This window comes from Rhinolophus ferrumequinum, chromosome 10 (assembly GCF_004115265.2).
Source record: "Rhinolophus ferrumequinum isolate MPI-CBG mRhiFer1 chromosome 10, mRhiFer1_v1.p, whole genome shotgun sequence".
Taxonomy (NCBI): Eukaryota; Metazoa; Chordata; class Mammalia; order Chiroptera; family Rhinolophidae; genus Rhinolophus; species Rhinolophus ferrumequinum.
The window spans coordinates 25,469,036-25,496,615 of record NC_046293.1 but is presented as its reverse complement, the minus strand read 5'-3'; the positions used below and the strand labels follow the sequence as shown (position 1 = coordinate 25,496,615).

The following is a 27,580-nucleotide window of genomic DNA, read 5'->3' as shown; positions in this document are numbered from 1 at the left end:
TCCAGCCTCAAAGGACTGAGCCCTGAATTGGGCCAACGCATAGCTTTTATTGATTAACAAATGAATAAGTAAAGCTTGTTAATCTCAAGATCTTTCATACATTATAATAGGAAACTGATTTAAACCAATCAGCCTTGCCTGCAGACAGTAGAACCATAAATCTCAGGATGTATGTACCTCCCCAAGGGACAAAACCTTTATGCAAATGAATAGATGGAGAACTGATGTTACCACATCATTGAGTCACTTCTCCTGTAGGTTGTGGAAAGGAATGCAGCCACAGAGGCAGAAGCTCTCCTTAGAGGCAGAAGCTCTCCTTAGCCAGAAGATGGGGGTTTGTGCCCACCTCTGTTGACCCTGCGAGTTCTCCAGATGGTCGCTACGTGACTGTGCCTGGCTTAGGTTGCTCCCCCTGTGGGGAAGCTTACCCGTCATTGGCTAACCAGCCATCCTTTGGGGCCAAACAGGGAGACATAAGGTGTAAGCACAAAGGTGAAGCAAAGTCCCTGAAAGGATCTCTCTCACAGACTCTCCTTTCTTTAGGGGAAGATACGAGGAGAAGACAGGTAGGCTGCTGCGTGGTAACAAAGGTCTCTGAGACCAAACAGTATTTTTTTTTCTTTTTTTTAAATTTAATTTATTGGGGTGGCAACTGTTAGTAAAATTACATAGATTTCAGGTACATAGATTTAATACAGAATTGTATTAAATCTATGTACCTGAAATCTATGTAATTTAAATCTATGTAATTTAAATCTATGTAATTTAGCTTGCATTTATATAACATTTAAAAGTTTAAAAAGTACAGTCATGTATATGAAAGCCTCTGATCTTCAATACAATTCTGTATTAAATCAGCGAAAAGTCCCATTGTGTGTTCATCACCCAGAGTCAGTTCTCCTTCCATCATCATATATTTGATCTCCAAACAGTATTTTTTAAAGTACATCTGAAGATCAGCTGGAGCTTTGCCTCCTTATCTGGGTATATCTGTCTGGTCTGGAACAAATCCACTTCCTCTCCGTGTAACGCCTGGCACTACTGGCACCTTTGTCATTCAAATAGGCACACTCACCTCCTCCTTTAATAGGAAAACTGAAACAGAAAAAACAGAATCAATTAGTTGTCCACTAAATGTAGGGTGCATTACACATATCTCTTTAATATTAAAAATTACCCATATATATTATGATCTCTTTTTATAGCCAAACTGAATTCCCCATGATTCTATAACAAGTAGAACTAAGATTCATACATAGATGGATGAAACTACAGGGCCTAGGCTATTTTCACCTTCTTCATTTTGTGCAAGAGGAGAGTGAAGAAATGCTGCTGTGTTACAGGTAATTTTCTGTTGTTCTTCATAGGCCCTGATTTTCTCCTGGCCTATGTATAGACCACTAACAAGTTATTGGGCTTTGATTAGCTGGAGATACAGTAAATCAGGTACGGGGACAGTGAATCAAACCTATCTTATGTCGATAAGCGCAGTATTCTTTCAACTACATCCAAAGCCACACTTGGCTGGTGGGAGAGGTTCTGACACTTATTTTCTCTCCAGTTTCAGCAATATTCTGTTTCCTTTAATAACTGAAGACCTCAGCAGCTTTTTCTACATCATCATAGTTCTCCTACTTCCCTACATGTTTTAATACTGAAACTACAGTGCTATTCAGCTGAATTTAAGTGTCCTTACACAGATATTTGAGTCAGCTTTCAGATTATAAATGTTTCCTCTTTACCCTGAAATCACTATAGTCTGATATGACCTCCCTGTGAGATGAATAGGGCAAGTACACTTGATTTTGTTGAAACATGCTAGGCTTTAATGATATATTTTTCATTTCTAGAGTGATGAACAGTTTTCAACAACTGGAGAGTTAACAATATATTTGATCCTTAAAACATTTTGAGAATGAGAAAGAGTAAATATTACTATTTTGGTATTGTAAAGGAAGAATTAGAGGTTAATTTTAAGTATTTATGAAGTATCCACAACATACTAGGCACTGCAGATGCAACAGTGTATAAATATAAGTTCTCTTTGATTCCTAAAACTTACCATCTGTCCAAGATCAAAAGGCTAATGAGTAAGAATTAGTTTTCAAACTTACCAATGCCCTGTGCAGTGCCCTTTCCAATAAATACAGTTATATTTCCAATGTTGACTATTTTATCATCATAGAGCAGCTTTTTAAAAGCTTCTCATCTCCTCAGGCAAGCAAACATTTAGTGAAATTGTCTGAATCCAAGTTTTCCCGCATTATCCAAAATTGTTTCAGTAACATAAAGATTCTATAAATATACAGTTGAGATTAAATTCAACAAAACAAAGTTTACTTGTCTAAACATCATAACTGTGATCTTATTTTATAGGCACTATTACCATCACTCATAATCCTTCTGTAAATGGCTGAAGATTGATGCAATGGTAGCTTTATATAGTAATTTAGCTTGCATTTATATAACATTTAAAAGTTTAAAAAGTACAGTCATGTATATGAAAGCCTCTGATCTTCACATCAACCGTGACCTCAACAGAGTGAATACACTTGATTTTGTTGAAGAGGTAAGAAACAGACATGAATATATTATGCGGTTTTTCTCAAAGTGAAAGAGCTGGTAAATGACATAGATGAGGCTGGAATCAACTTCACAGTCATTCTACCTCACCATGCCACCTATGATAGACTTTGGATTGATTTAAGGAGCTTGCAAAAGCTTTGCAAAATACAACTTGCACTATCTTCCTTTATGATTAGTCTTAAAATAAGTTTTAGAGCATGTAACTAAAGAACACTTTAGGTTTCATACAAAGAGAATTCAAATATAAATATTACTGCCATATTTTTCAAAACTTACCATCTGCTCCATTCAGTGCCATTTATCCATTTCCAGGGTTGGTCTTGTTCTCTGCTCAGCCCAATCCAGTGGTCAGAGGGGCCTTTGTACCTCAATAGGAAATCCTTTCAGAAAACACAGAGATGATGTTCACCAATCTGTCATTACCCAGCCTCTCCCAGAAGAAATCTTGCTTCTGTGCTATATTCTTAACTGTGCTTGCAATTTTCTTCTGTTTAATTTTGTATTGTTTAACAATATATAGGGCACAGATATGCTTTATTATTATACATACATAGAGAAGATTAAACTGAGGGAAAATTGTTGCTAACTTGTTTGCTTTTACTTCAGAATAGTACCCCTTTGTATTACTATTCCATAATTTATCTATTCTACAATTTGTTGACACTCGAGTTAATTGAAGTTTGAAGTTATTATGAATGCTATTACAATATTCTTGGCAACTGTCCTGGAATGGAATTATTAGGACACAGTGGGTGTCTCTTATCAACGTTACTAAATGACACCAAAATCTTTTCTAATATAATTGTACCAAATTATATTCATAGCAGCAGTGTGGGCCAGTTTCCTTTGCTACACATCCTTGTCAACACTTATAGTGTCTTTATGATTACAAGTATTGACTTTAAAATAACTAAATGTATACTTTTCCTTTATGATTAGTAGACTTAATGACTTCTTAGGGAAATCTTTACTCTTTTTGAAGTCATAAGGATGACCTTTATTTTGTTATTCTTTTTTTAGTTCCTTGAAGTATATAGTTAGATTACTGATTTGAGGTGTTTCTTCTCTTTTAAGGTATGCATTTACAGATATAAATTTCCCTCTTAGTACCACTTCCACTGTATACGAGAAGTTTTGGTGTGTTGTATTTTTATTTCATGCATCTCAAGGTATTTTCTAATTTCCCTTGTGATTTTTTTTTCACTTATAGTGAAAAAATTCCCGTGTGTTTTTTTCATTTATATTACATTGTTTTATATTAGTTTCAGGTGTACAGCACAGTCGTTAGACATTTGTATAACCTATGAAGTGATCCCCCTGATAAGTCTAGTACCCACTTGGCACTATACATACGTAGTTATTACAATATTATTGACTATATGCCCTATGCTATACTTTACATCCCTGTGACTATTTTGTAACTACTAATTTGTATTTCTTAATCTCTTCCTTTTTTACCCCCAGCCCCCAAGTCCCCTCCTATCTGGACACCATCAGTTTGTTCTCTGAATCTATGAATCTGTTTCTGTTTTGTTTCGCTTTGTTTATTTTGTTCTTTAAATTCCACATATAAGTGAGATCACGTGGTATTTGTCTCTCTCTGTCTGGCTTATTTCACTTAGCGTGATACCCTCGAGGGCCATCCATGTTGTTGCAAATGGTAAGATTTCATTTTTTTATGGCTGAGTAATATTCCATTGTAGATATGTACCACATCTTTTTCATCCAGTCGTCTATTGATGGGCATTTAGGTTGCTTTCATATCTTGGCTATTATAAATAGAACTGCTGTGAACATAAGTGTGCATTAATCTTTTTGAATTAGTGTTATGGATTTCTTCAGATAAATAGTCACAAATGGAATTGCTGGGTAATAAGCTAGTTCTATTTTTAATTTTGTGAGTAACCTCCAAACTGATTTCCATAGTGGCTGCACCAATTTGCAGTCTCACCAACAGTGCACAAGGGTTCCCTGTTCTTCACATCCTTGCCAACACTTGTTTTTTTATTTTTTTTTTGTTGATAGCCATTCTGACAGGTGTAATATGATATCTCATTGTGGTTTTAATTTTCATTTCTCTGATAATTAATGATGTTCAGCATCTTTTCATATGTCTATTGGTCATCTGTATGTCCTCTTTTGAGAAATGTCTATTCAGGTCCTCTGCCCATTTTTTAATTAGATTGTTTGGTTTCTTGGTATTGAGTTGTATGAGTTCTTTATAAATTTTGGATATTAACCCCTTACCAGATGTATCATGGCTAACATCCTCTCCCATTCAGTAGGCTGTCTTTTCATTTTGTTGATGGTTTCCTTTGCTCTGCAAACGCTTTTTAGTTTAATGTAGTCCCTTTGTTTATTTATTTATTTTGTTTCCCTTGCCCAAAGAGATATAGAAACAAATATTACTAAGAGCAATGTCAGAGAGTTTACTACCTATGTTTTCTTCTAGGAGTTTTATAGTTTCAGCTCTTACATTTAAGTCTTTAATCTATTTTGAGTTTATTCTTGTGTATGGAGTAAGAAGGTGATCCAGTTTCATATTGCATATATCTGTCCAGTTTTCCCAGCACCATTTATTGAAGAGACTGTCTTGACCCCATTGTATATTCTTGCCTCCAGTGTCATAGATTAAATGTCCATATGGGCGTGGGTTTATTTCTTCGCTCTCTATTCTGTTCCATTGATCCATGTGTCTGTTTTTATGCCATACCATGCTGTTTTGTTCCCTCTCTTCCCACATTGCTGAGAGGTTTTATCATACATGGATGCTGCATTTTGTTAAATGCTTTTTCTTTATCTATTGATATGATCATATGATTTTTATTTTTTATGTTGTTTATGTGGTGTATCATGTTAATTGATTTGCTGATACTGAACCAACTTTGCATCTCAGGAATAAATCTCGTTTGATCATGGTATATGATCTTAATGTATTGCTGCATTCGGTTCACTAATATTTTGTTGAATATTTTTGCATCTATATTTATCAGGGATATCAGCCTATAGTTTTATTTTGTTTTGTTTTGTTTTGTTTTTGTAATGTCTGGTTTTGGAATCAGGGTAATGGTGGCCTCATTTAAGGAGCTTGGGAGCCTCCTCTGCTCTTGAATTTTTTGAAATAGTTTGAGAGGAATATGTGTTAATTGTTTGAATGTTTGGTAAAATTCACCTGTAAAGCCTTCCAGTCCAGTACTTTTGTTTGTTGGGAGTTTTTGATTACTGATTCAATTTCATTAGTAATAAACGATCAGTTCAGATTTTCTGTTTCTTTTTTGTTCAGCTTTGGACGATTGCATTTTGGGGGGAATTTTTCCACTTCTTACAGACTGTCCAATTTGTTGGCACATAGCTGCTCATTGTATTTTCTTCAAATTTTTTATATTTCTGTGATGTCTGTTTTTGCTTTTCCCCTTTCATTTCTGATTTTATTTATAATAATTGGGTCCTTCTCTCTCTCTCTCTTTTTTTTTTATGAGTCTGGTTAAGGGCTTATCAATTTTGTTTAAGATGCGTTGTTTAATTTCCACATATTTGTGAATTTTTTAGTTTTCCTTTTGTTACTGATTTCTACTTTCATTCCATTGTGATTCTAAAAGGGATTTTTTGTGATTTCAATCTTTTCAAATTTATTGACATATTTGTGGTCTATCATGTGGTCTATCAGAATGTTCCATGTGCACCTGAGAAGAATTCTGCTATTGTTGGTTGTAGTGTTCTGCATATGTCTGTTCAGTCTAATTGGTTTACAATATTGTACAAGAGCTTGTTTTCTTATTGTTGTTCTTGCCATTATTGAAAGTGGAGTATTGAAGTCTCTAACTATTATTGTAGAACTGTTTTTCATTTCAATTCTGTTCCTTCATGTATTTTGGAGCTTTGTGATTAGGTACATATATGTTTATGATTATTAGATCTTTTTGCTATATCAAAACTTTTATTAAGCTACAATGTCCTTCCTTCCATGCCTCTTGTAAACTTTCTTTTTTTTTTAGTCTATTTTGTCTGACAGGAATATACCTACCTAGCTCTCTTTTGGTTACTATTTACCTGGAATATTTTTTGTCATCCTTTTAGTTTCAACTTCTTTGTGTACTTATATCTAAGGTGAATCTCTTGTAGAGAGCATGTTGATGAATCTTGTGGTTTTTTTTTTTCTTTAATCTGCCTGTCCCTGTCTTTTCATAGGATACTTTCATCCATTTACATTTAATGTGACTTCTGTTAAAGAAAGACTTACTTCTGCCATTTATCTATTTGTTTTCTATATGTCTTCTATTTTTTTTTAATTCTTTACTTCAGCTATAACTGTATCTTTTGTGTTTAGTTGATTTTTTTGTAGTGTACCATTTTGATTCCCTTCTTTCCTTTTCTGTATAGTTTTTAGTAATTTTATATATTGTTGCCTTGGGGATTGCTAACATGTTAAAGTTACAATAACTTAGTTTATAATATAAAATTGGTTTCAATAGTATACGAACATATTGCCTCTATATGTCTCCAACCCTCTCTGTTTGCATTATTGTCATAGATTACACATTTATGTACTGTATGCCCCCTAACATTGATTTATAATTTTTTATGAATTTACCTGTTAAGTCATATATGGAAAGAGAAAAGTTACAAAGTAAACCAAAAGTACAGTAATTCTGGCTTTTATATTTATATGTGTGTTTACCCATATGAGTTTTCTTTATTATTTTGGCTGAGTTACTAAGTACTTTAATTTCAGCCTTTATTATTACTTGCAGGATAGATCTACTAGTCTACTCAGTTGTTGATTATCTAGAAATACCTTAATTTCTTTTTCATTCTGAAGGGTAGTTTTGCCAGATACAGAATTCTTGGTTGGCAATTTGTGTGTGTGTGTGTGTGTGTGTGTGTGTGTGTGTGTTGTTGTTTTTTTCAGAACTTTAAATATGTCATTCCACAGCTTTTTGGCTTCCACTGTCTTTCAGAATAAATCAACTGTTAATCTTTTTAGGGATCCTATGTGCATAGCTAGTTGTTTCTCTCTTGCTGCTTTCAAACTTCTCTCTTTGGGTTTCAACAACTTGACCATAATTTGTTTCAATTTGTTTCTCTTTGAGTTCATCCCATTTGGAGTTCATTGAGCCTCTTAGACATGTATATTCATCTCTTTCATCAAATTTGGGAAGTTTTCAGCCATTATTTCTTTAAATTTTTTTTTCTACGTCTGTTTCTCTTTTCCTTCTGTGATTCCAATAATATATATATATTTGTCTCCATATGTTGGTCAGTTTTTTTGTCTATGGTTTCCTTTGGCTCACTAAACATATTCAATATAGTAGATTTTACATCTTTAACTCATAATTCCAATGTCTGGATTCCACAAGGATGGTTTCTGTCAGATTTTTTTTCCTGTGAATGGGCTATACTTTCCTATTTCTTGTATGTTTGTAATTTTTAGTTTAGAACTTGACAGTACGAGTATTCTGTTGTAATAATTTTGGGAATCTAATTCTCTTGCTCTTCAGGGACTGTTGAAATTTGATTATTGAAATTTGGAGCCATTGGTTTGTCACTTTTCCAAACATTTTTTGCAAAATGTGTATTCCCTGTTGTGTGCAGTCATGGAAATTTCTGTTCCATTATTTCCATTGTTAGCTAGTTACCTGCTAAAGATTTGTTAAATGACTGGCTCCCAAAAGGGAGGACAAAATACAAGTACTATTTCTTTAAATCACCTGAAAGCCATTCAGTTGGTGGCAGCCCGCCTCTGCATCTGCCCCTCAGCAATAACAAATAACAACACATTGCCCCAATATTTGGAGAGAAAGGTTTTTGCCCACCACAACTCCGACAACATGAAGCTTATGCTGAACATGGACAGCAGTCCCTATGGCTCTCTGCTATGATAGGGTGTGAGGAATGGTAGCCATTATTGAGTGGGAAGGCTGAAATTCACTGAAACAAACTGAAATTCATCAACATACTCATCAGGTTCTTGTTTGAATGCTGCAGGTGTTCAATTAGACTCCAGAGCTCCAAATTAGTTACTTTACAGAGTTTCTGTCAATTCTCTAAAGGTCCAGATTCCAGGAGCTTTCTATTCCACCATCTTCTCTTACATCACTCCTGTTTGAATTATTTTGAAGCGATATTATTAACTTCATAGAAATTTAAAATTATATTTCTGCCTCTAATATTATAATTCCTATATTCATAGTTCTTACTCATAACTCAAAGAAGGCACTGTCCATCTTTCTGCTGTGAATGTTAAGGTAATTATAGATGGCCCACTGCAAAATATAGCACCCGCTGGTTTCCTCTATCCTTATGCAGAAAAATCAATATCTAGGCAGGTTCTAAACCTGTATCTTAGACACTCTCACATGGAATGACATTGTGTATTGGTAGGGCCATTTTTTTTTTTTTTAATTGTAGCCAGAACTATTTTCTTACCAGTTCCTGAAGGGTTTCAACCTGAACAAGATCAGCATCTTGCGAGTCACAAAATCTCTTGCTGAATGTCCAATTCTTGGTATCATCAGAAAAATAGAAGCACTTTCTTTGGAAACCAATCCAGTTGTCTGGGCATGCAGCTTCAAAACATTCCAATGGCTTTTGATGGAATTCAGCTCTAGTTACTGAAAATAAAATCAACTTACTCTTATGTTTTCCTGTATATCTTACCTAGTACTTTCTAATCTATTTCCCAGTAATCTTGTGAAATACTAAATGTATTATGATCATTTTTCAAATGAGGTATATGATGCTGAAAGCCATTGAATACTTCACACTGCAAATGGCAAAGCTGAGATTCAAGTAGTGGTCCCCTTGGATTTCAACAATGTTACTTTTCCTTAAAATATCAGATACATCAATATCAACATTTGATTAGCCTCATAGAACAGATAGTTGTTCAAATACTCTAGTTGCCTTAGTAAATACAATGAGAGACAGAGTATAGATATAATAACTTCTATGAGTAGTTTCTTGAAATGATATGGTCAGATACATGTCTAAGTGGTAGCATGAGAATGAAAGAAGTAGTTATATCCTGAGCTTCCTTCCCCTAAGGAGCTTCCTTTGATTAAGAAAATTTTATGAGGATGTCTGTATTTTGAAGCTAACAACACTCCGTTGTCAGGCTTTTTTGATACACTTCCCATATATCCAGGGGTGATGATCTCTTCAAGTGGGCTTAATTTAAAAACAAGAAAAGACTCTCCAGATGGTCTTCACTGAGCTGCTGGTAGCTGACTATTCAGCTTCTATGACCATCTTCTCCTGTCAACTTGACAGCTCTGAAAGTGTCTGTAGCAGGTCAGGAAGTTGTGTCCTCATAGCATAATTTCCATGGAGGCCCGTTAGGTTTGCCTCTTGTGAAAAACAACTCCTAGCTATGGATAATCACTGAAGTATTCTGAATGTCTAATCACATAACACCAGGAAAGTATGCATTCTAAGGTACTCACCACAACAGATATCGTATAATGGAGGAAGTGTGTATTTCTGGGACTATATCTGAAAGCAGCTTGCCTTTCTTCAAATCTGTATATATCTATTGTACTTTCACTGCTCCTACCTCAACCGTTTTAAAGATGAGGTCCAGATTAGAGGATGAGTAGCTATTGGCTCCTCGTGAGTAATCTTTTTCCAGTTAAAGTGCTAGTTGAAGAGAAAAGTATGGGTAATGAAGGCAGTCAGAATACCAAGTAAGATCTTATGATTATTTAAAGAAATGAGGGCTATAAATTTAAAATGTATTTCAAAAACATTTTCTTGATTAATATTGAGGTATTTACAACAAAAAGATTTCCTCCTTCCAGTTCCTCCTTTTTTCTCTATTAAATAGGTACTGTTAATTTAAAATCTTTACAATATTAATTTATATTTGCTTCATCAGTATATAACATTTTATTTTTGGTTACAGAATGGCAAGAATAGATCATCCTCTGTGGAATCATAAAAGTACTAAAGAGAGAAGTATAAAGAAAATCATATAAGTCTTACCTAAAACATGGAATATTCCAAGTATTCCTGACTTTAAGATTTGTAAACAACATTTGAAGGGCCTAGTATGATAGTGCCTGTGATTGCAGTAACAGGGAGTAAACTTTACATTACTACTCAGGTTGGGGTGGGATTGAGAGGAATCTTCTTGTAGTTTTCTATATCTTGGTTTATGTTAGATGCAGTGCAAGCATGTTTCCAGCTATAAGGTCATTTTTGTAGGTAAGCTGCTTCCAGGGTATGCGATCCAAGAAGGAAGCTTTGTTTAGGAAAACTGGCTATATCTGCCAAATAAAAATAAAAGCTGGAACATGCTAGAATGTCTGGAAGAGAAGACTATAATATATTTGTGCTTACAGAGCCACTTAGTAGCTTTGGTATTTTCTCTCTCTGTTTCTCTCTCTCTCTTTCCCTTTCACCATCTGATCTGGTATTATTCATGCAGCATGTGTGTCATAGAAGTAAAATAAAATCTTTGTCCCTAGCTATGACAGAATAGACTGTCTGTCAAGAGATTGTTGCACATACCCAATGACAAACATATTGACCAAATTCAAACTCGTCTTCCCTCTTCACAATTTTTGCTTTGCAAAGTTCAAGTTTAGGTAGAGAAAGTAATGAGTAATCACTCTGCTCAGGGTTTCTGTCCATAGGTAACCCTGAACAAATATCACACTGAGAAATCTTTAAACTTAGAGTGACCATCATAAGTTAATTATTACCTCTTGTATAATTTCTTTATCTGTAACCTTATAACATGTCCATTAAGGATGATAATAATGGTGATGATGTTGATTGTGGTGATACAAATAGCAGCAAACAATTTTTGAAGGTGTTATTTTTTATCAGGTGTGAACTAATTATTATATGTGCAATGAATTGTTTAATCTTAATAACATTTTAATATGCTATATTTACCACCAATTATTCCATTACCTTTACACTACAGAGCTAAGTGTGAGTTTTGTATCTCTTGTCCACTAATGGTCTTTGATGACTCAGATACTACAAAGCTGACTTTATTCCAATTGAAATACCCTCTACAATCTCTTACTGACACCAGAGGGCAGAGTCACAGATTTCAAAATTTATGGTATGAATAAATAAGGGCAAAACTAAGGACTATTGGATGTTTTTTTACATGACACATCATGCTGAGTGGTTTGTACTATGAATCCCAAAATAAGTTTTCTGTCAAAATAATATGAAAAATTAAGAATAGATAAATAAATTAATTAATTAAATTGTACAGTCTACAGCGGATTAGAAAATTAGCTCTTCAGACATCAGCCATAATGGTCTTTCAGAATATGCAGAAAATAACAAAAAAAAATTGTCTTTTAAGTATATTATTATATACCAATCACTGGTCTATGTACTTTATTTATATTAGCTAATTTAATATCAAGGCTACCCTATGAAGTGGGTTTATCATGCCCATTTTACAGATGAAGAAATTAGAAAGAGGAGGTAAAGTAATTTCCCCAAATTTCCACGGCTTATGCTCACACATATGGGATTTAAACCCAGATAGTTTGGTTGTGTAATGTGTATGTGCTCAACAACTGGACTACAGTCCCTTTCCAACTTTTAGACAGAAAAGCCTGTTTCCATAATATTAATTTGGATAGTACTGTTAGACAACTTGGAAAATTGGAAAATAAATCCCAGATATTTAAAATTGTATTTGAAAAGATAATATATTAGAAACTTTTTCAATCAGAGATCATTTATTGAACACTTACCCTGTACCAGGTACTGAGTTAAGGGCTAAGAATATAGAAAAAAATAGTATTTTTCCTCAAGTTGCTCACATAAACATAAATGTACACATACACACACACACACACACACACACAAATGAATAATTACACATATGCTATGAAAAATCAGACGATACAATTACTATTAATTAATGTATTATTCCTCAAAAACAGAAGCACTTTATAAATTTGTGTGAAAATATATTTGCTTTAAAAAGGAGTAAACTTTAGCAGATACAGAATAATAGGTCAGAATCTTGTCTCTACCATATATAAAATATGTAATTTTGGATTAATTATTCAACTAGTTCTGATTTTCACCAAATTTCATTATATTATGAATTCATATGATTTTAGGAAATTTTGACATTTCTAGCAATGTGTTTATAGCTATAATATTGCGTTTCAACTAAAAACAATTTGAGTTTTCTAACAAATAGTAATATTCACTATAAACTTACTATGCTCCCAGCATTGTCCAAGTTCAATCGTATACAAATTGATTTAATCATTACAACACTGAGTTAACTAAAGCACAGAGATGTTTATTAGAGTTGTTCAAAGCTTTACAATTAAAAAGCTGGAATTTAAGCCCAAGCAGTCCAAATCCAGAATCTGCACTCGTATCTGTGCTCTTAAACTCTATAATTTATAATTTGGCTGGCAACTTGGAAAAAACTTAATAAAGGATGAACAAGTATGTGTTTAGGTCTGGTGCAGATACGAAAGGACATAAAAGGAGGAAGGATGTGAGCATATTATTTCAATAAGTTATTACCTGTGTTTGAATTAAATAATGGATTTTGTTTAAAATTACTCAAAGTTACACCTTTTTGTATTATTCTGCCAAGACCAAAGCTATCATGGAGCCAGACCTAATGTGAACTACCACTGTCTCCTGGGATATTGCCAAGATTGCCAAGGCTATGCCTCAGCAGCAGACCTTTTCCTGGCAAAACTATATATTAATCTAATAAACTAGTCTTTTATCACAGTACTTCTTCATATTCTTTGAAATAAAAAGGAGAAACCGTTGCAGGTACCCCCCGCCCAGCCCCAGAATTACAAGTCAGAAAAATGGAGGCTCCAAGCTCTCATCCTCCACAGAAATGTTTCTAAGAAAGAAGAAATTGGCTGACATAATCTTATAAAACCTCTGGAAAACAGTCAAAGGTTTATAAAAATAAGCAGATACCCAATCAAGAAAAGGCCATCTTCAAGTGTTAAGAAAATTCTGTGATGTTATTACTCACTCAGGCAATACCCTCTGAGTGGTGCAGCAGCAGTCTTGGTATGAATACGGAGACAAACTAGCTCCCTGTTCCCTTTCTTAAAATGGATGTAGCAGAGCAGACCTTTCTTGCAATGTTCTAACCAGTCTGGGGCTGCCTGTATGACTGTCCTCTGTTTTGCCCAACTTGCATATCAAGCAGAAAAAACATCAGGCACTGCTTGCGAAAACTGCAAGGGAACTATATACCTTGAAATGCCTGGGGCAAGAGATTACAGGTGGAGAAATAAAAAAAAAAAAAAACACATATAAGGTCCAGAGGAGACAATGAGTTACCTACAAGGGAACTCCTATAAGACTGTCAGTTGATTTCTCAACAGAAACTTTACAGGCAAGAAGGGATTGTCAAGAAATATTCAGTGATGAGAAGCAATGATCTACAATCAAGATTACCCAGTAAAGCTATCATTTAAAATTGAAAGACAGATAAAGAGCTTCCCAGACAAGAAAAAGCTAAAGGATTTCATCACCACCAAACCAGTATTACAAAAAATGTTAAAGGAACTTCTTTAAGAAGGAGAAGAAAATGATTTAAAAATCTGAATAATAAAATAGCCATAACCACATATCTACCAACAATGGCTTTAAATATAAATGGATTAAAAACTCCAATCAAAAGACATAGGAGGGCTGAATGGATAAGAAAACAAAACTCTTATGTGCGCTGCCTATAAGAGACTCAGTCAGTAGGATTGTAATAACTAAGTACGGTGACAGATAGGTTCTGAACTTATTGAGGTGATCGCTTTGTAATTTACATAAATGTCTAACCACTTAAAACTAATATAATGTTGTATGTCAACTCTAATTGAAAAATTTTTAAATTATTTTAACAAAATAGAAATTGTCCTGTAAAATTGAAAGAGAAATTAAGACTTTCCCAGATAAACAAAAAATGAGTTGATTATCATTAGACCTGCCTTAAAAGAAATGCTAAAGGGTATCCTTTAAACTAAAATAAAATAACACTAGGCAATAACTAGAATCCATATGAAAATATGAAGATCTCCAGCAAATGAGTGAGCAGTTATAAAATTCAGTTTTATTGGAATTTTGGTTAGTAACTCCACATCTTATTTTCTACAGGATTTAAAAGATAAATGCATAGACATTTATAAATCTAAGTAAGTCAGAATACAATGTGTAAAATGTAATTTATAATTTCCATAATATAAATTGTGGTAAGAGAATAGAGCTGTATAGAAGTACAGGTTTTGTAAGTTATTGAGCTAAGTTACTATCAAGTTAAGTTAGATTGTTATAAACTTAAAATATTGTATGTAACCAGCATGTTAACCAAAAGAAAATATCTATAGAATATACACATAAGGGAATTAGAAGGGAAGTATTAAGAATTAGAAAGTAGTATTAAGAGAGAAATTCATAGTTTTAAATACTTACATTTAAAAAGAATAAAGATCTTAAACAAATAGCCTTATTTTATACCTTAAGGAATTATTAAAAGAAGGGCAAACTATATCCAAAATTAGCAGACGGAAGGAAATAATAGTTAAGATGTCAGATAAAAAGAAACAGAGAATAGGGCTGGCCCGGTGGCTCAGGCAGTTGGAGCTCTGTGCTCCTAACGCCAAAAGCTGCCAGTTCGATTCCCACATGGGCCAGTGGGCTCTCAACCACAAGTTTGCCGGTTAGACTTCCACAAATGATGGTGGGCTGCGCCCCCTGCAACTAACAACGGCAACTGGACCTGGAGCTGAGCTGTGCCCTCCACAACAACTTGACTTGGAAAAAATCCTGGTACACAGGGAGTACACAGTGTTCCCCAATAAAGTCCTGTTCCCCTTCCCCAATAAAATCTTAAAAAAAGAAAAAAAAAAGAAAAAGAAAGAAAGAAAGAGAGAATAGACAAGCAAAAGTGAAAATCAACAAAGGCAAAAGTTGCTTTTTTGAGTTCAGCAACATTGACAAAACTTTAATGAGACAGACCGAAAAAAACAGAGAAAAGTCTCAAATTACTAAAATCAGAAATAAGAGTAGAGAAATTGCTACCAAGTCTTCAGATATAAAAAAATAATACTATAAGAGAATGCTATGAACAATTGTACACAAACAAATTGGATAATCTAGATGAAATGGACAAATGCATGGAAAAACATGACCAACCAAGGCTGAATCATGAAAAAAAAAAAATCTGAGAAGACTAATAACAAATAATTACATTGATTCAGGAATTAAAAAAAAAAAAAAAAAAAAAAAACCTCTCAAGACAGGAAGATGACTTCTCTGGAGAATTCTGCCAAATATTCAAACAAAATTAATGTCAGTCCTTCGTAAACTCTTCCAGGCACAAGAAGAAAATAGAACACTTTCAAGCTCATTTGATGAGACCAGTATCACCCTGATATCAAAGCCTGAGAGACATCACAAGAAAAAAACTACACACCAATATCCATGTTGAATATAAGTGCAAAATTCCTCAACAAAAGACTGACAACCTGAATTCAACAGCACATTAAAAGGATTTAATACCATACCAAGACGATTTATCCCTAGTTTGCAAGAATGGTTCAATACATGTAAATCAATGTGATATACCACATTAACAGACTGAAAGAAGAAGAAAAAATGTGATCATCTCAATAGATGCAGAAAAAGTATTTGACAAAATTCAACACTCATTGCATGATAAAAACTCTCAACAAAATAGATATAGGAGGATCTTAGTTTGATATAATAAGTGCTGTATATGAAAAACCCACACAGTTAGCATCATCATTAATGGGAAAAATCTGAGAAAGCTTTCCCTGTAAGATTTGGTGCAAAGCAAAGATGCCCACTCTTGCCACTTCTATTTAACATAGTACTGGAAGTCACAATCAGAACAATTACACAAGAAAAAGAAAGATCATCTAAATCAAAAAGGATGAAGTAAAATTATCTCTATTTGCAGATGACATGATCATATACATAGAAAATCCTAAAATAATTTTTTAAAAAAATAGAACTAGTAAGCAAATCCAGCAAAGGTGCGGGATACAAAAAGCATACAAAAAATCAGTCACATTTGTATACATGAACAACAAACTATCCAAAAAGGAAATTTTCAGAATAATTTTAACCAAAGAGGTGAAAGGCGTGTACACTGAAAGTTATAAAATGTTGATGAAGGAAATTAAAGAAAACACATAAATGGAAAGACATCCCATGTTCATCAATTGGAAGAAGTTACATTGTTAAAATATCCAAAGTAACACTTGCTGATTTCAAAATACATTACAAAGCTACAGTAATCAAAGCATATGGTGTTGGCATAAAAACAGACATATAAGCCAATGGAACAAATAGAGGGAAATGGAACAAATTTATTTCTAGAAATAAATACACACATCTATGGTCAACTGATCTTCAACAAGGTGCCAAGAACTTACATGGGGAAAGAATTTCTTCAATAAATAGTGTTTTGAAAACTGGATAGCCACAAGCAGAAAAATGAAAGTGGACCCTTGTCTCACACCACATAAAAGTCACCTCAAAATGGATTAAAGACAAACATAAGACCTGAAATCATGAAACTGCTGAAAGAAAACATCAGGGGAAAGCTTCTTGACATTGATATGTGAAATGTTTTGGATATGGCACCAAAAGAACAGGCACCAAAAGCAAAACTAGTGGGATTACATCAAACTAATAGCTTAGTGGGATGGCATCAAACTGAAGTTTCTTCACAGCAGAGGGAAAAACAGAATGAAATGGCAACCTATGCAATGGAAGAAAATGTTTGCAAACCATATATCTGATAAAGCATTAATATCCAAAATATGTAAAGAACTTATATAACTCACTGCCAAACCAAACAAACAAAACCCCACAAAACCCTATATAAAAATGGGCAAAGGAACTAAATGGACATTTCTCCAAAGAAGACACAAATGGCCAACCGGCATATGAAAAGATACTCAACATCACTAATTATCAATGAAACACAAACCAAAATCACAATGAGATATAACCTCACACCTGTTAGAATGTCACTTATCATAAAGAAAAGAGTTGTTGTAGGGAACAGTACAGGTGTTTATTGGGGAAAAAAATCCACATATCGGTAGACCCACACAGTTCAAATCCATGTTGTTCAAGGGTCAACTGTATAAATGAGGTCATGCAATACTTGTCTTTCTATGTCTGCTTATTTGACTCAGCACAATTTCCTTCAGGTTCATCCAGATTGTTCATCCAAAAACAAGTGTTGGTCAGGATGCGGAGAAAAGGGAACCCTTGTACACAATCGATAGAAATGTAGATTATTGTAGCCATTGTGGAAAACAGAATGGAGGTACTTCAAAAATTTAAAAATAGAACTACTTTATGATGTAGTAACTCTGTGTCTGGGTATATATCCAAAGGAAATAAAAGCACTATCTTGAAGAGATAACTGCATTCCCCAGTTCATTACAGCATTATACACAATCACTAACATATGGCAAAACTTAATTGTCCATGGATGCATGGGTGGGTAAAGAAAATATACCATACCAAGAATGATTTATCTCTAGCTATATACATACAATGGAATATTCAGCCTTAAAAAAGGAGGAAATCCTGCCATTTGTGACAATCTGGATGAACCTGAAGGAAATTGTGCTAAGTCAAATAAGCAGACATAGAAAGACAAGTACTGCATGACCTCATTTATACAGTTGACCCTTGAACAACATGGGTTTGAACTGTGTGGTTCTACCTATATGTGGATATTTTTTCAATAAACACCTATACTGTTCCCTACAGCTAAACCTAAACTTACTAAACACTATAGTTACCAAAAAAAAAAAAAAAAAAAAAAAGCATGGCATTGACATAGACATAGGCATATGAACCAATGGAATAAATAGAGATTTCAGAAAAAAAACCTTGCATATATGGTCAAATGATTTTCGACAAGCGTACTAATACCTTTAGTTAGGGGAAAGTATAATATTTTCAACAAACAATGCTGGGAAAACTGGATATCCACATTCAAAAGAAAGAAGTTAGACCCTTACATTAATTAATACATGTAAAACTAACTTAAAATAGATCAAAGAACGTAAATTTAAGAGCTAGAATTATAAAAACTCTTAGAAGAAATGATAGGGAAAAAATCTACATTACATTCAGTTTTGAAATGATTTCTTGACTATGACAGCAAAAACACAGGCAACTAAAGAAAATATAGATAAATCAGACTACATCAAATTAACAAGGTTTGTGCCTCGCAGGACACCATCAAGACAGTGAAAAGACAACCCATGTCATGGGAGAAAGTATTTTAAAATCGTATTTGAAAAAATAAAAAAATAAATCATATTTGATAAGGAATTATACAGAGTACAATTAAACAACGAAAAAACGAACAATCCAATTTAAAAAATGGGCAAAGGACTTGAAACAGTCATTTCTCTAAAGAAGATATAAAAATGGCTAAAAATTACAAGAAAAGATGCTCAGCCTCACTAATCAAAACTACAATGAGATATAACTTCATCCCCATTAGGAGGGTGGCTATCAAGAAAACAAAAAGGAAAATAAAATTGACAAGGATGTGGAGAAGATGGAACACTTACGCATTGTTAGTGGGAATGTAAAGTGATGCAATGACTGTGAAAACAATTTGGCAGTTCTTCAAAAAGTTAAATATGTATTCCAATGTTTATCTTCTAGGTATATACCCAAAAGAATTAAAAGCAGACTCAGATACATGTACACCAATGTTCATAGCAGCATTATTGAAACAACACAAAAGGTGAAACAACACAAATATCCATCAATAAATAAATAGATAAATAAGATATAATATAGGCATACAATGGAATATTATTCAGCCTTAAAAAGGAATGAAAATCAAATATATGCTACAAAATGGAGGAAAGTTGAAAACATTATGCTAAATGAAACAAGCCAAACGTAAAAGGACAGAGACTGTGTGATTCCACTCATATGAGTTATATAGAAAAGAAGTAGAATAATGGTTACCAGGGACTGAGGCAAGGAATAAATGGGAATTTATTGTTTACTAGGTTGAGAGTTTCTGCTGCGATGATGAAAAAGTTCTGAAACATAGTGGTTATGGTTGGATAATATTGTGACTATACTAAAAGCAACTAAATTGCACGTTTAAAAAATGGTTAAAATGGTAACTTTTATGTTATGTATATTTTGTCACAATAAAAAACAACAAAACAAAGAGTTTAAAACATGGAAGGATGATCTGGAAGAATATACTTAGTATGGTAAATCATGGACGATTTTGTAATTTGTTATTACAGGTTTTTATTTCCCGCACATTTTAAACCAAGAACATTACATTCATAATCAATGTTGGTAAGTTCTTGACCTAACTGCTTCTGAAAATCTTTTCTTAATAAATACTTTTGTCTCTATGTAGTAGAATGGAATGAGAGAAAGAGAAATGAGACCATAATCACTGGATGGTTAGTTAGTGAAGATTACTTTTCCTTATTTCAAAGAGCAGGTTTTATTTTCTCCTGGGAATTTGTGAAGCATTTAAACAGGATTATAAATTAAAATTATATGTAATTTTGGAAGAGACTGTAAATTGTTTACCAAAATCTGTTTTCTTCTTCTATAATAATTTAGTAGAATCAGGGCAAATTCACATTTCCCAGACTCCTTGTTATGTATAAGTGCCTTTGTTACTAGGTTTCCACAAATAAACTTGGGTGGAAGAGATGTATGACACCTTCATTCTAGACCTTAAAAGACTGAGCATCCCTCCTCAATGCACTCTTTCCCTGTCCTTCAGGAAGCATAGACTTGATGGTCAGATCCTGAAGATGCCAGTGATATCTGAGAGAATAATGGAAGATAGGAACCTACAGATCTCAGGATTACTGAGAGGTCAAAGCAGACCATATTTTGTAAGCCAACATGCTTTTGTTTTTGTTTTTCCTTTGTTTTTCCTTTTTCCTTTCTCTTTTCTCTTTAATATCATCTTAGCCTATATCCTAATTAATACATTGTTTAAAGAATACATACTGAATTCTTAGCCAATATTCAAGCATTGAAAACAATTTCATGCACATAGGCTGCGACTGCTCTGTTTTTACACATCCTCCATCAAGACCTTTGCACAATGACTTTGAAGTAATACTAATTGAAGATGCAATTTCTATGATATATATATATATATATATATATATATACACACAAATATATGTGTGTACGTGTAAATACATCATATATATGTGTGTGTGTGTGTGTGTGTGTGTATCCAAAAAAATATATACAAGTGGACACTTTGGTCAACATTGGTCAAGCAGTAGTTCGCCATAATCAGAAGTGTCTGGACACTGATGATAACCACTTTTGTAAGTGCAGAAGTCAAATGTGACTTGTATTCATCTTTTGTTATTGGTATATATTGAGTATTACAATTTTAATAGTTTTTTTCTTTCTTAAAATGTGTATACATTTTTTGGCACTGTGTGTGTGGGGGGGGGGTGTCACATGATAACAGATCTAGCTATGATGTAAATTAAAGCATAATATGACTGGTAATTGTGTTCTTCCTTCTGAAGTCTCTGGTCATTTCATTAAACTTGCAATAATGTGACCCCTATCTTACACAATTAAATTTTTAGATCTTACTTTATAAGGCTATTGGAGTTTAACTCAATTGGTAAAATAAAAAAAAAATTATTAGGAACCGTAAAAAACAGAAAAATTATCAAGAAGTCTTCTCTTGGTAATTCTTAGATGAACAAAGATTAAAATTCACTTACCTGACAAAAGAGTAATACTTCCAAACACTGTGATTACCAGACATGCTATGAAGATAACCATGACTGAATGCTTTTTTGAAGGCAGATGACCTGTAACAATTATGGGAAAGCATATTTTTACTTTAAATGTAGCTAACAAACTACTAGAAACATTACCCATCAAAATGTTACTTCAACTTAATTTCTTCCCTTTTCACTAGATGGGGCAATTGGCCTGTCATTTTATGAATTTACAAAGTTGTCTCCAGAATTTAATTGTTCACAGAAGTTAAAATTGATTTTGAATACACAACCCATGAAGTAGCCTTGCACCCTTCCCCAAAAATAAACACAAATCTGATTAAACCTCCAGATGCAGCTACCAATTTATTAGAAATAAAAGAGAGAATTGTGTGTGTTGATTTTATTCCTGTAGTTTGACATGATTTTCTCTTTTATTTCCAATAAATTGGTAGCTGCATCTGGAGGTTTAATCATAATGGTTTTAAGTCCATTTTAGGATGTAAAAGGCATTTGTTTTTAAAGGCAAAACTAAAGTGAGGAAATGATTATTAAAAACGTAAAATTAGTGTTATTCTTGGGAGAAAAGGATTGCATATGGTAACGAACAAATGAAGGGTTTCTAAGCTGGATAGCAAGCTTCTTTCTCTAACAGAGATAGTAGTAATAATTAACAAGGTTGTTCATCTCAATAACTTATTAAGTTATATATTTGTTTTATACAATTTTCTATATTTTTATTGTATCTCAAAACATCTTATCTAAAACCTCTTATAAATTTTATTGGTGGAATTCTCTTCCGACTCCATCTCTTAGCTACAGTACATTGTAACTAATTCATCTAGACACGTTCTTGGCTAAACAGTGTTATTTGTCTCCAGCATTCCATTCACACTAGAGACATAGCTTAGATTTTCATTGATGCTACTATAGACATTTTTCTTAATTAATAGACTTTATTTTTTGAACAATTTTAGGTTTACAGAAATATTTAATGGGAAGTATAGATACCATATACCCTCTCCTCCACCCCTACCCCCATTTCTGCTATAATTAACATCTTGAACATGGAACTTTTGTCACAATTGATAAGATAATATTGATACATTATGATTAACCGAAGTTCTTAGTTTGCATTAGAGTTCCCTTTTGTACATTTTATGTGTTGATATGTATACACCATTATAATATTATACAGAATAGTTCCACTGCCCCGAAAATCTGCTGTGCTCCAGCTATTCATTCTTCCTCCTTGCCCACCCCAAAACCCGGACAACCACTAATATTTTTACTGTCTCGTTTGCCTTTTCCAAACTGTCATATAGTTGGAATCATACAACATGTAGCCTCTTCAGTTGGCTTCTTTCTCTTAGCAATAAGCATTTAAGGAAAGTTTCTTCTTTTTTTTTCTTTTCTTTTTTTTTTGGTAGCTTAATAGCTCATTTCCTTTTATCACTTAATAATACTCCATAGTATGGATGTATCAGTTTATGAATTCACCTATTCGAGGGCATTTTGATTGCTTCCAGGTTTTGGCAATTGTGAATAAAATTGCTACAAACATTCATGCTCAAATTTTTGTGTGGATGTAGGCTTTTAATTCACATGGGTAAATACCAAAGAGTGTGATTGCTGGATAATATGGTAAGAGTATGTTTGGTTTTGTAAAACTGTCAAACTGTCTTCCAAAATGGCTGTGCTATTTTGTGCTTTACCAGTGATGAATGAGAGTTCCTGTTACTCCTCTATATCATCACCAGCATTTGGTGTTTTCAGTGTTATGGATTTCAGCCATTCTAATAGGAATGTAGTGGAATTGCATTTTTGTTTGAATTTGCAATCTCCTAATGATGTACGATATTGAGCATGATATGCTTATTTACATTCTGTATATTTTCTTTGCTGAAGTGTCAGTTCAGATCTTTGCCCATTTTTAATTGTTTTTTTTTGTTCTGTTACTGTTGAATTTAAGAGTTCTTTATAATTTTTAGATAACAGTCCTTCATCAGATATGTGTTTTGCAAAGATTTTGTGTAGTACTTTTATTCTTTTAATGGTGTCTTTCATAGAGCAAGTGTTTTTAATTTTACTGAAGTTCAATTTATTAAGTTTTTCTTTCATGGATCATACTTTAACATTGTATTTAAAAAGTCATTCCAAGCCCAAGATCATCTAAAATTTCTGTGTTATCTTCTAGGAGTTTTATAGTGTTGTATTTCACATTTAGGTCTTTGATCCATTTGAATTTCGTGAAAAGTGTAAGGTCTGGGTCTAGATTTATTTTTTACATTTGGATGCCAATTGTTTCATAACCATTTGTTGAAAAGACTATCCTTTTCCCATTGTCTTTGCTCTTTTGTCAAAATCAGTTGACTATGGATGGGTCTTTTTCTGGGCTCTCTTTTCTCTTCCATTGATTACTTGTCTATTCAATCTTAATTACTACAGCTTTAGAGTAAGTCTTGAAGTCAGGTAGTATCAATATTCTGACTCTGTTCTTCAATATAGTGTTGTCTATTCTGAGTCTTTTGCCTTTCTATATAAACTTTAGAACCGTGTTGTAGAGATCTACAAAATAACTTGCTGGGAGTTTGATTGGCATATTAGTCATAGTTGTTTTAAATTCCTAGTCTGATAATTCCCACATTTCACCATTAATGAGTCAGTTCTGATATTTGCTCTGTGTTTTCCAACTGCATCTTGTTGTTGTTGTTGTCTTTTAGTATCGCTTATAATTTTTGTTGTTACTGAAAGCTTGCATTATAATAAATATCTGATCGTTAACCTTAATTCCTGACAAACAGCTTCAAAAACCGTTGGAATTTCCTGAGTGATAAGAGTATTTTTGTTATGCTAATGTGATTTTGTTATGCTAATGTGATTTACTGTGGGGGTCCTACCTAGCTCTAGAATGGGTATTACCAGAAAAACCAACCACCATGTGATTAGAGATCAGAGATTTTCAACCACCTGACTTCTGACCTGCGAGGAGAGAGGGAGGCAGAACACTGAATTTAATCATATGGCCAATGATTTAATCAATTATGCCTCTGTAATAATACCTGGACTGAAAACTCTGGACACAAGACTCCAAAGCTCCATAGAGGTTTCAGGTTGGTGAATGTATTGACATGCAGAGATAATTCATTGGAGTTCCACCAGGGGGCGATTTGAGTTCTGTGCTCTCACTCCCACCTCAGCATTGCCTCCTCTTCCATTTAGCTGTTCCTGAGTTGTATCCTTCAATAAAATCATACACGCAGTGCCTTCAGTGAGTTCAGTGAGTTGTTCCAGTGAATTACCAAGGCTGAGGGAATTGCAGAAAGCCTCAAATGTATAGCCAGCCAGGCAGAAGTGTGGGTAGTTAGTGTGAAAATGGAATTGAATCATAGGACACTCAGCTGCTGTCAGAAAATTGATGTCAGAACACAAATCCAGACAAGATATATTGGGTAAAAGGGAACCGATATATTGGGTAACTGATATATTGTGTAAAACACCATTGGCTTCTGTGGAGTTTTCTGTTCCTGGGCTTCTGTTCTGTTTTCTGTTCTGGGCTTCTGTAAGTTACTGTTTTCTGCATCCATCTGTGTCTCTCTTCAGCCTGGGGGCACTGGTTTTACATGTAACCTCAGTTCTCTGATGGATCTAAGAAGAGATAATTTTCAGTTTTTCAGGGATTTTTGTTTGTTTGTTTCATTTTTTCTTAGTTTTTTTTCTTGTGTCGATTGAGCAATGACTCCTAGTCTCCTTACGTGCTAGATCACAACTATGAAGTCCTTTAGAAGATAGTTTTCTCTGTTAGGCCCTGATGTTAAATTGATATACCTTGCAGTAGGACAGAACAAAGGTCTCAAGTGAGCCCTAAACTATACAATTTAGCCATCTACAAGCATTTGTGTGCAAGAGGACAGACCAGTCAAGGGGCCTCAAATGGGAGGTGGGAGCTGAGTTGCAAAAGCATGGACCAAAGGCAAAATAAGCTGGAGTAAAAAGGAAAGATGATTATTAAAATACTTTTGTCATTTTATTGTAAGCTCCATGAGGAACAAACCTTGTCTTTTTGCTTGCCATTGTGTCTCTATCATCTAAGTCAGTGCCTATAAAATAGAACACTCAATGTGTGAATGATTCTGGTTCCAGATAAGTGGAGTTAGCATACCACATCCTCTCACTGAATGCAACTATAAAACCTAAATAGAATGCATAGAAGAGCTATTAAGGACTGAAAACTATATATACTGTAGTAGCAACAATGTTATCAAGAGCACCAGAATTTGAGGTACCACCAAAACAGTCTTGAATTTACCTTTCCCCTAACCCAGTGTCAGTGCCCTGAACTTCATGTACCCAGAAGGCTTGAATTGAGTATCTATTGGGGGCACAAATGTAGAGAGCTCCAGGAGAAGCACTCTAGCTCTGGTTAAAGGAGTAGAAAAAAAGAACTAACACACAGACTATGAAAATAACCCATGTTTCTCTTTCTTTTGTCCATTCTTGTGTGCCTCAAACTTCAGGCAGTAGTATCATGATGGCAGTTGCAGTAGGAATTATGACTACATCTAATAGCCGGAGGGAAGAGATCTTCTTCTTCTTTCAGTAGAGCTATTGCTCCAAGAGGGTGGTGCCAACCTATCCCCCACTTCTGTTTTCTCTTCTTTCGTCCTGTCATACGGGCTGACAGATGCAGCCACATTTGCAGAAGTGCATGATAGAGCAGGGTAACTAGAGTCACAAATCTCTGGCTGTAGAACAGAAAAGAGCAGCCCCTGGGAACCTTGGGCAAATGGTGAAGAAGGAAGAACTTTGGCAATGGACCTCTGAATCCTATTTGTAAACTCCTCGACTCACCCCCCTACAAACTGTGTATGCCTAAACCTGACCCTAATTAATGTACTAAAGACACTGAGACCTGAACTAATGAATAGAACATTGCCCAGGTTCCAGGTTCACCACTGGTTGACACAAAAGCAAGAAAGAACTGAGTACACTACAAAGACTCTGAAAACTGATCTGAGACTGGAACCAGAGCCCACAGAAGGTCTGAACCTTGACAGACTGATTGTCTGCCAAAACCAAAAATATCAATATACTCCAAAAATTTAAACAAAGTCAAGATTCTCATAACAAAAATATATATTTAAAATTTCTGGAGTACAATCCAAAATTATTCAGCATATGAATAACCATGAAAATTTCAACCTGTATGGGAAAAGACAATCAACAGAAGCCAATGTTGAGATGACATAGATGTTGGAATTATCTGATAAATATTTTAAAGTAGCTGTTTAAAAATACTCAAAGTACCTAGTTAATGAGGAAATAAATGAAGTCATTTAACAAGAACTAGAAATCATCTCCTCCTCATCTGAATTGCCTTCTCTCTAAATTGATTACTACTTTTATCAAGGACAAAAAACATTTTTATTCCTAAATTATGACACCTTAGTTTTCCCCAAATGGCACAAAATCACTTTTTTTCACTTATTAAATCATCATATAAAGCCTCAAACATATTTTTTTTAATTTCAAGCTTCATATAAATACGTACTATATTTGATATGTATGTACATATATATTTTTTCTCTTTACAGTACATCCAATGTAAACTAATTCCATCTAATGCTCTACTAAGGTTTTTCCTTGGACTTCTGTTTACTTTATTTGTAAATGTCCTTTACTTACTTTTTAGTTTTTTTTCTCTCCTATGAGCTTTCATGATAAGTTTTCCATCTTACTTAATAATGCCAATACCTTGCATTTATATAATGCTTTAGTTTGTATTGCTCTTTTCAGTGAAATTAACCACTTTTATTCTCAATCATAAAATTTAGCCTGATCTCATTCTCTTACATCTTTCTCTAATAGTTCCCTTCCCTTACTTGGTAGGACAAATATTTCCGTATCTGCCTATTTTACACAAATTATAAATCAACTATGACCTCTAGCCAGTCTGTCTCTCACTCCTAAAAGCTCTTTCCTGTTAACCATTGCCACTAGTGTACAAACTGGATCCCGTCACTACTACTATTTTGTTTCTTACCTGGAGATTGCAGCAATTCAGTTGGTACACCCTCTTTCTCCTCATAATTGGTGTCATGCATTTTGTCTCCAGTTTTGGAGTGAGCTAAACCCCAGTCAACTGTCTCAACCCAAGAATAATTCAGATAAAAACGTGTTTTCAGAGTACTTCCTCAGGAACCGAAATGCCACAGTGCTAA

General features: G+C 34.0%; 1 protein-coding gene across 3 annotated transcripts; it reads right to left on the bottom strand.

Moving 5' to 3' along the window:
- Positions 1–27,580, bottom strand: LOC117029266 (C-type lectin domain family 2 member D). 3 transcript variants are annotated; one of them, XM_033118434.1, is made up of 6 exons: positions 27,403–27,545; positions 24,422–25,007; positions 21,360–21,449; positions 9,013–9,197; positions 2,863–2,966; positions 1–1,095 (listed from the first exon to the last, which is right to left on the bottom strand). In XM_033118434.1, the coding sequence occupies exons 2-6, from the start codon at positions 24,459–24,461 to the stop codon at positions 957–959; spliced, it is 558 nt and encodes a 185-aa protein (XP_032974325.1). In that variant the 5' UTR covers positions 24,462–25,007; positions 27,403–27,545; the 3' UTR covers positions 1–956. The 3 variants fall into 3 exon arrangements, with proteins under 3 accessions (XP_032974325.1, XP_032974326.1, XP_032974324.1); XM_033118435.1 differs by having other exon boundaries at positions 24,422–24,599; positions 27,403–27,513; XM_033118433.1 differs by lacking the exon at positions 24,422–25,007 and having other exon boundaries at positions 27,403–27,580.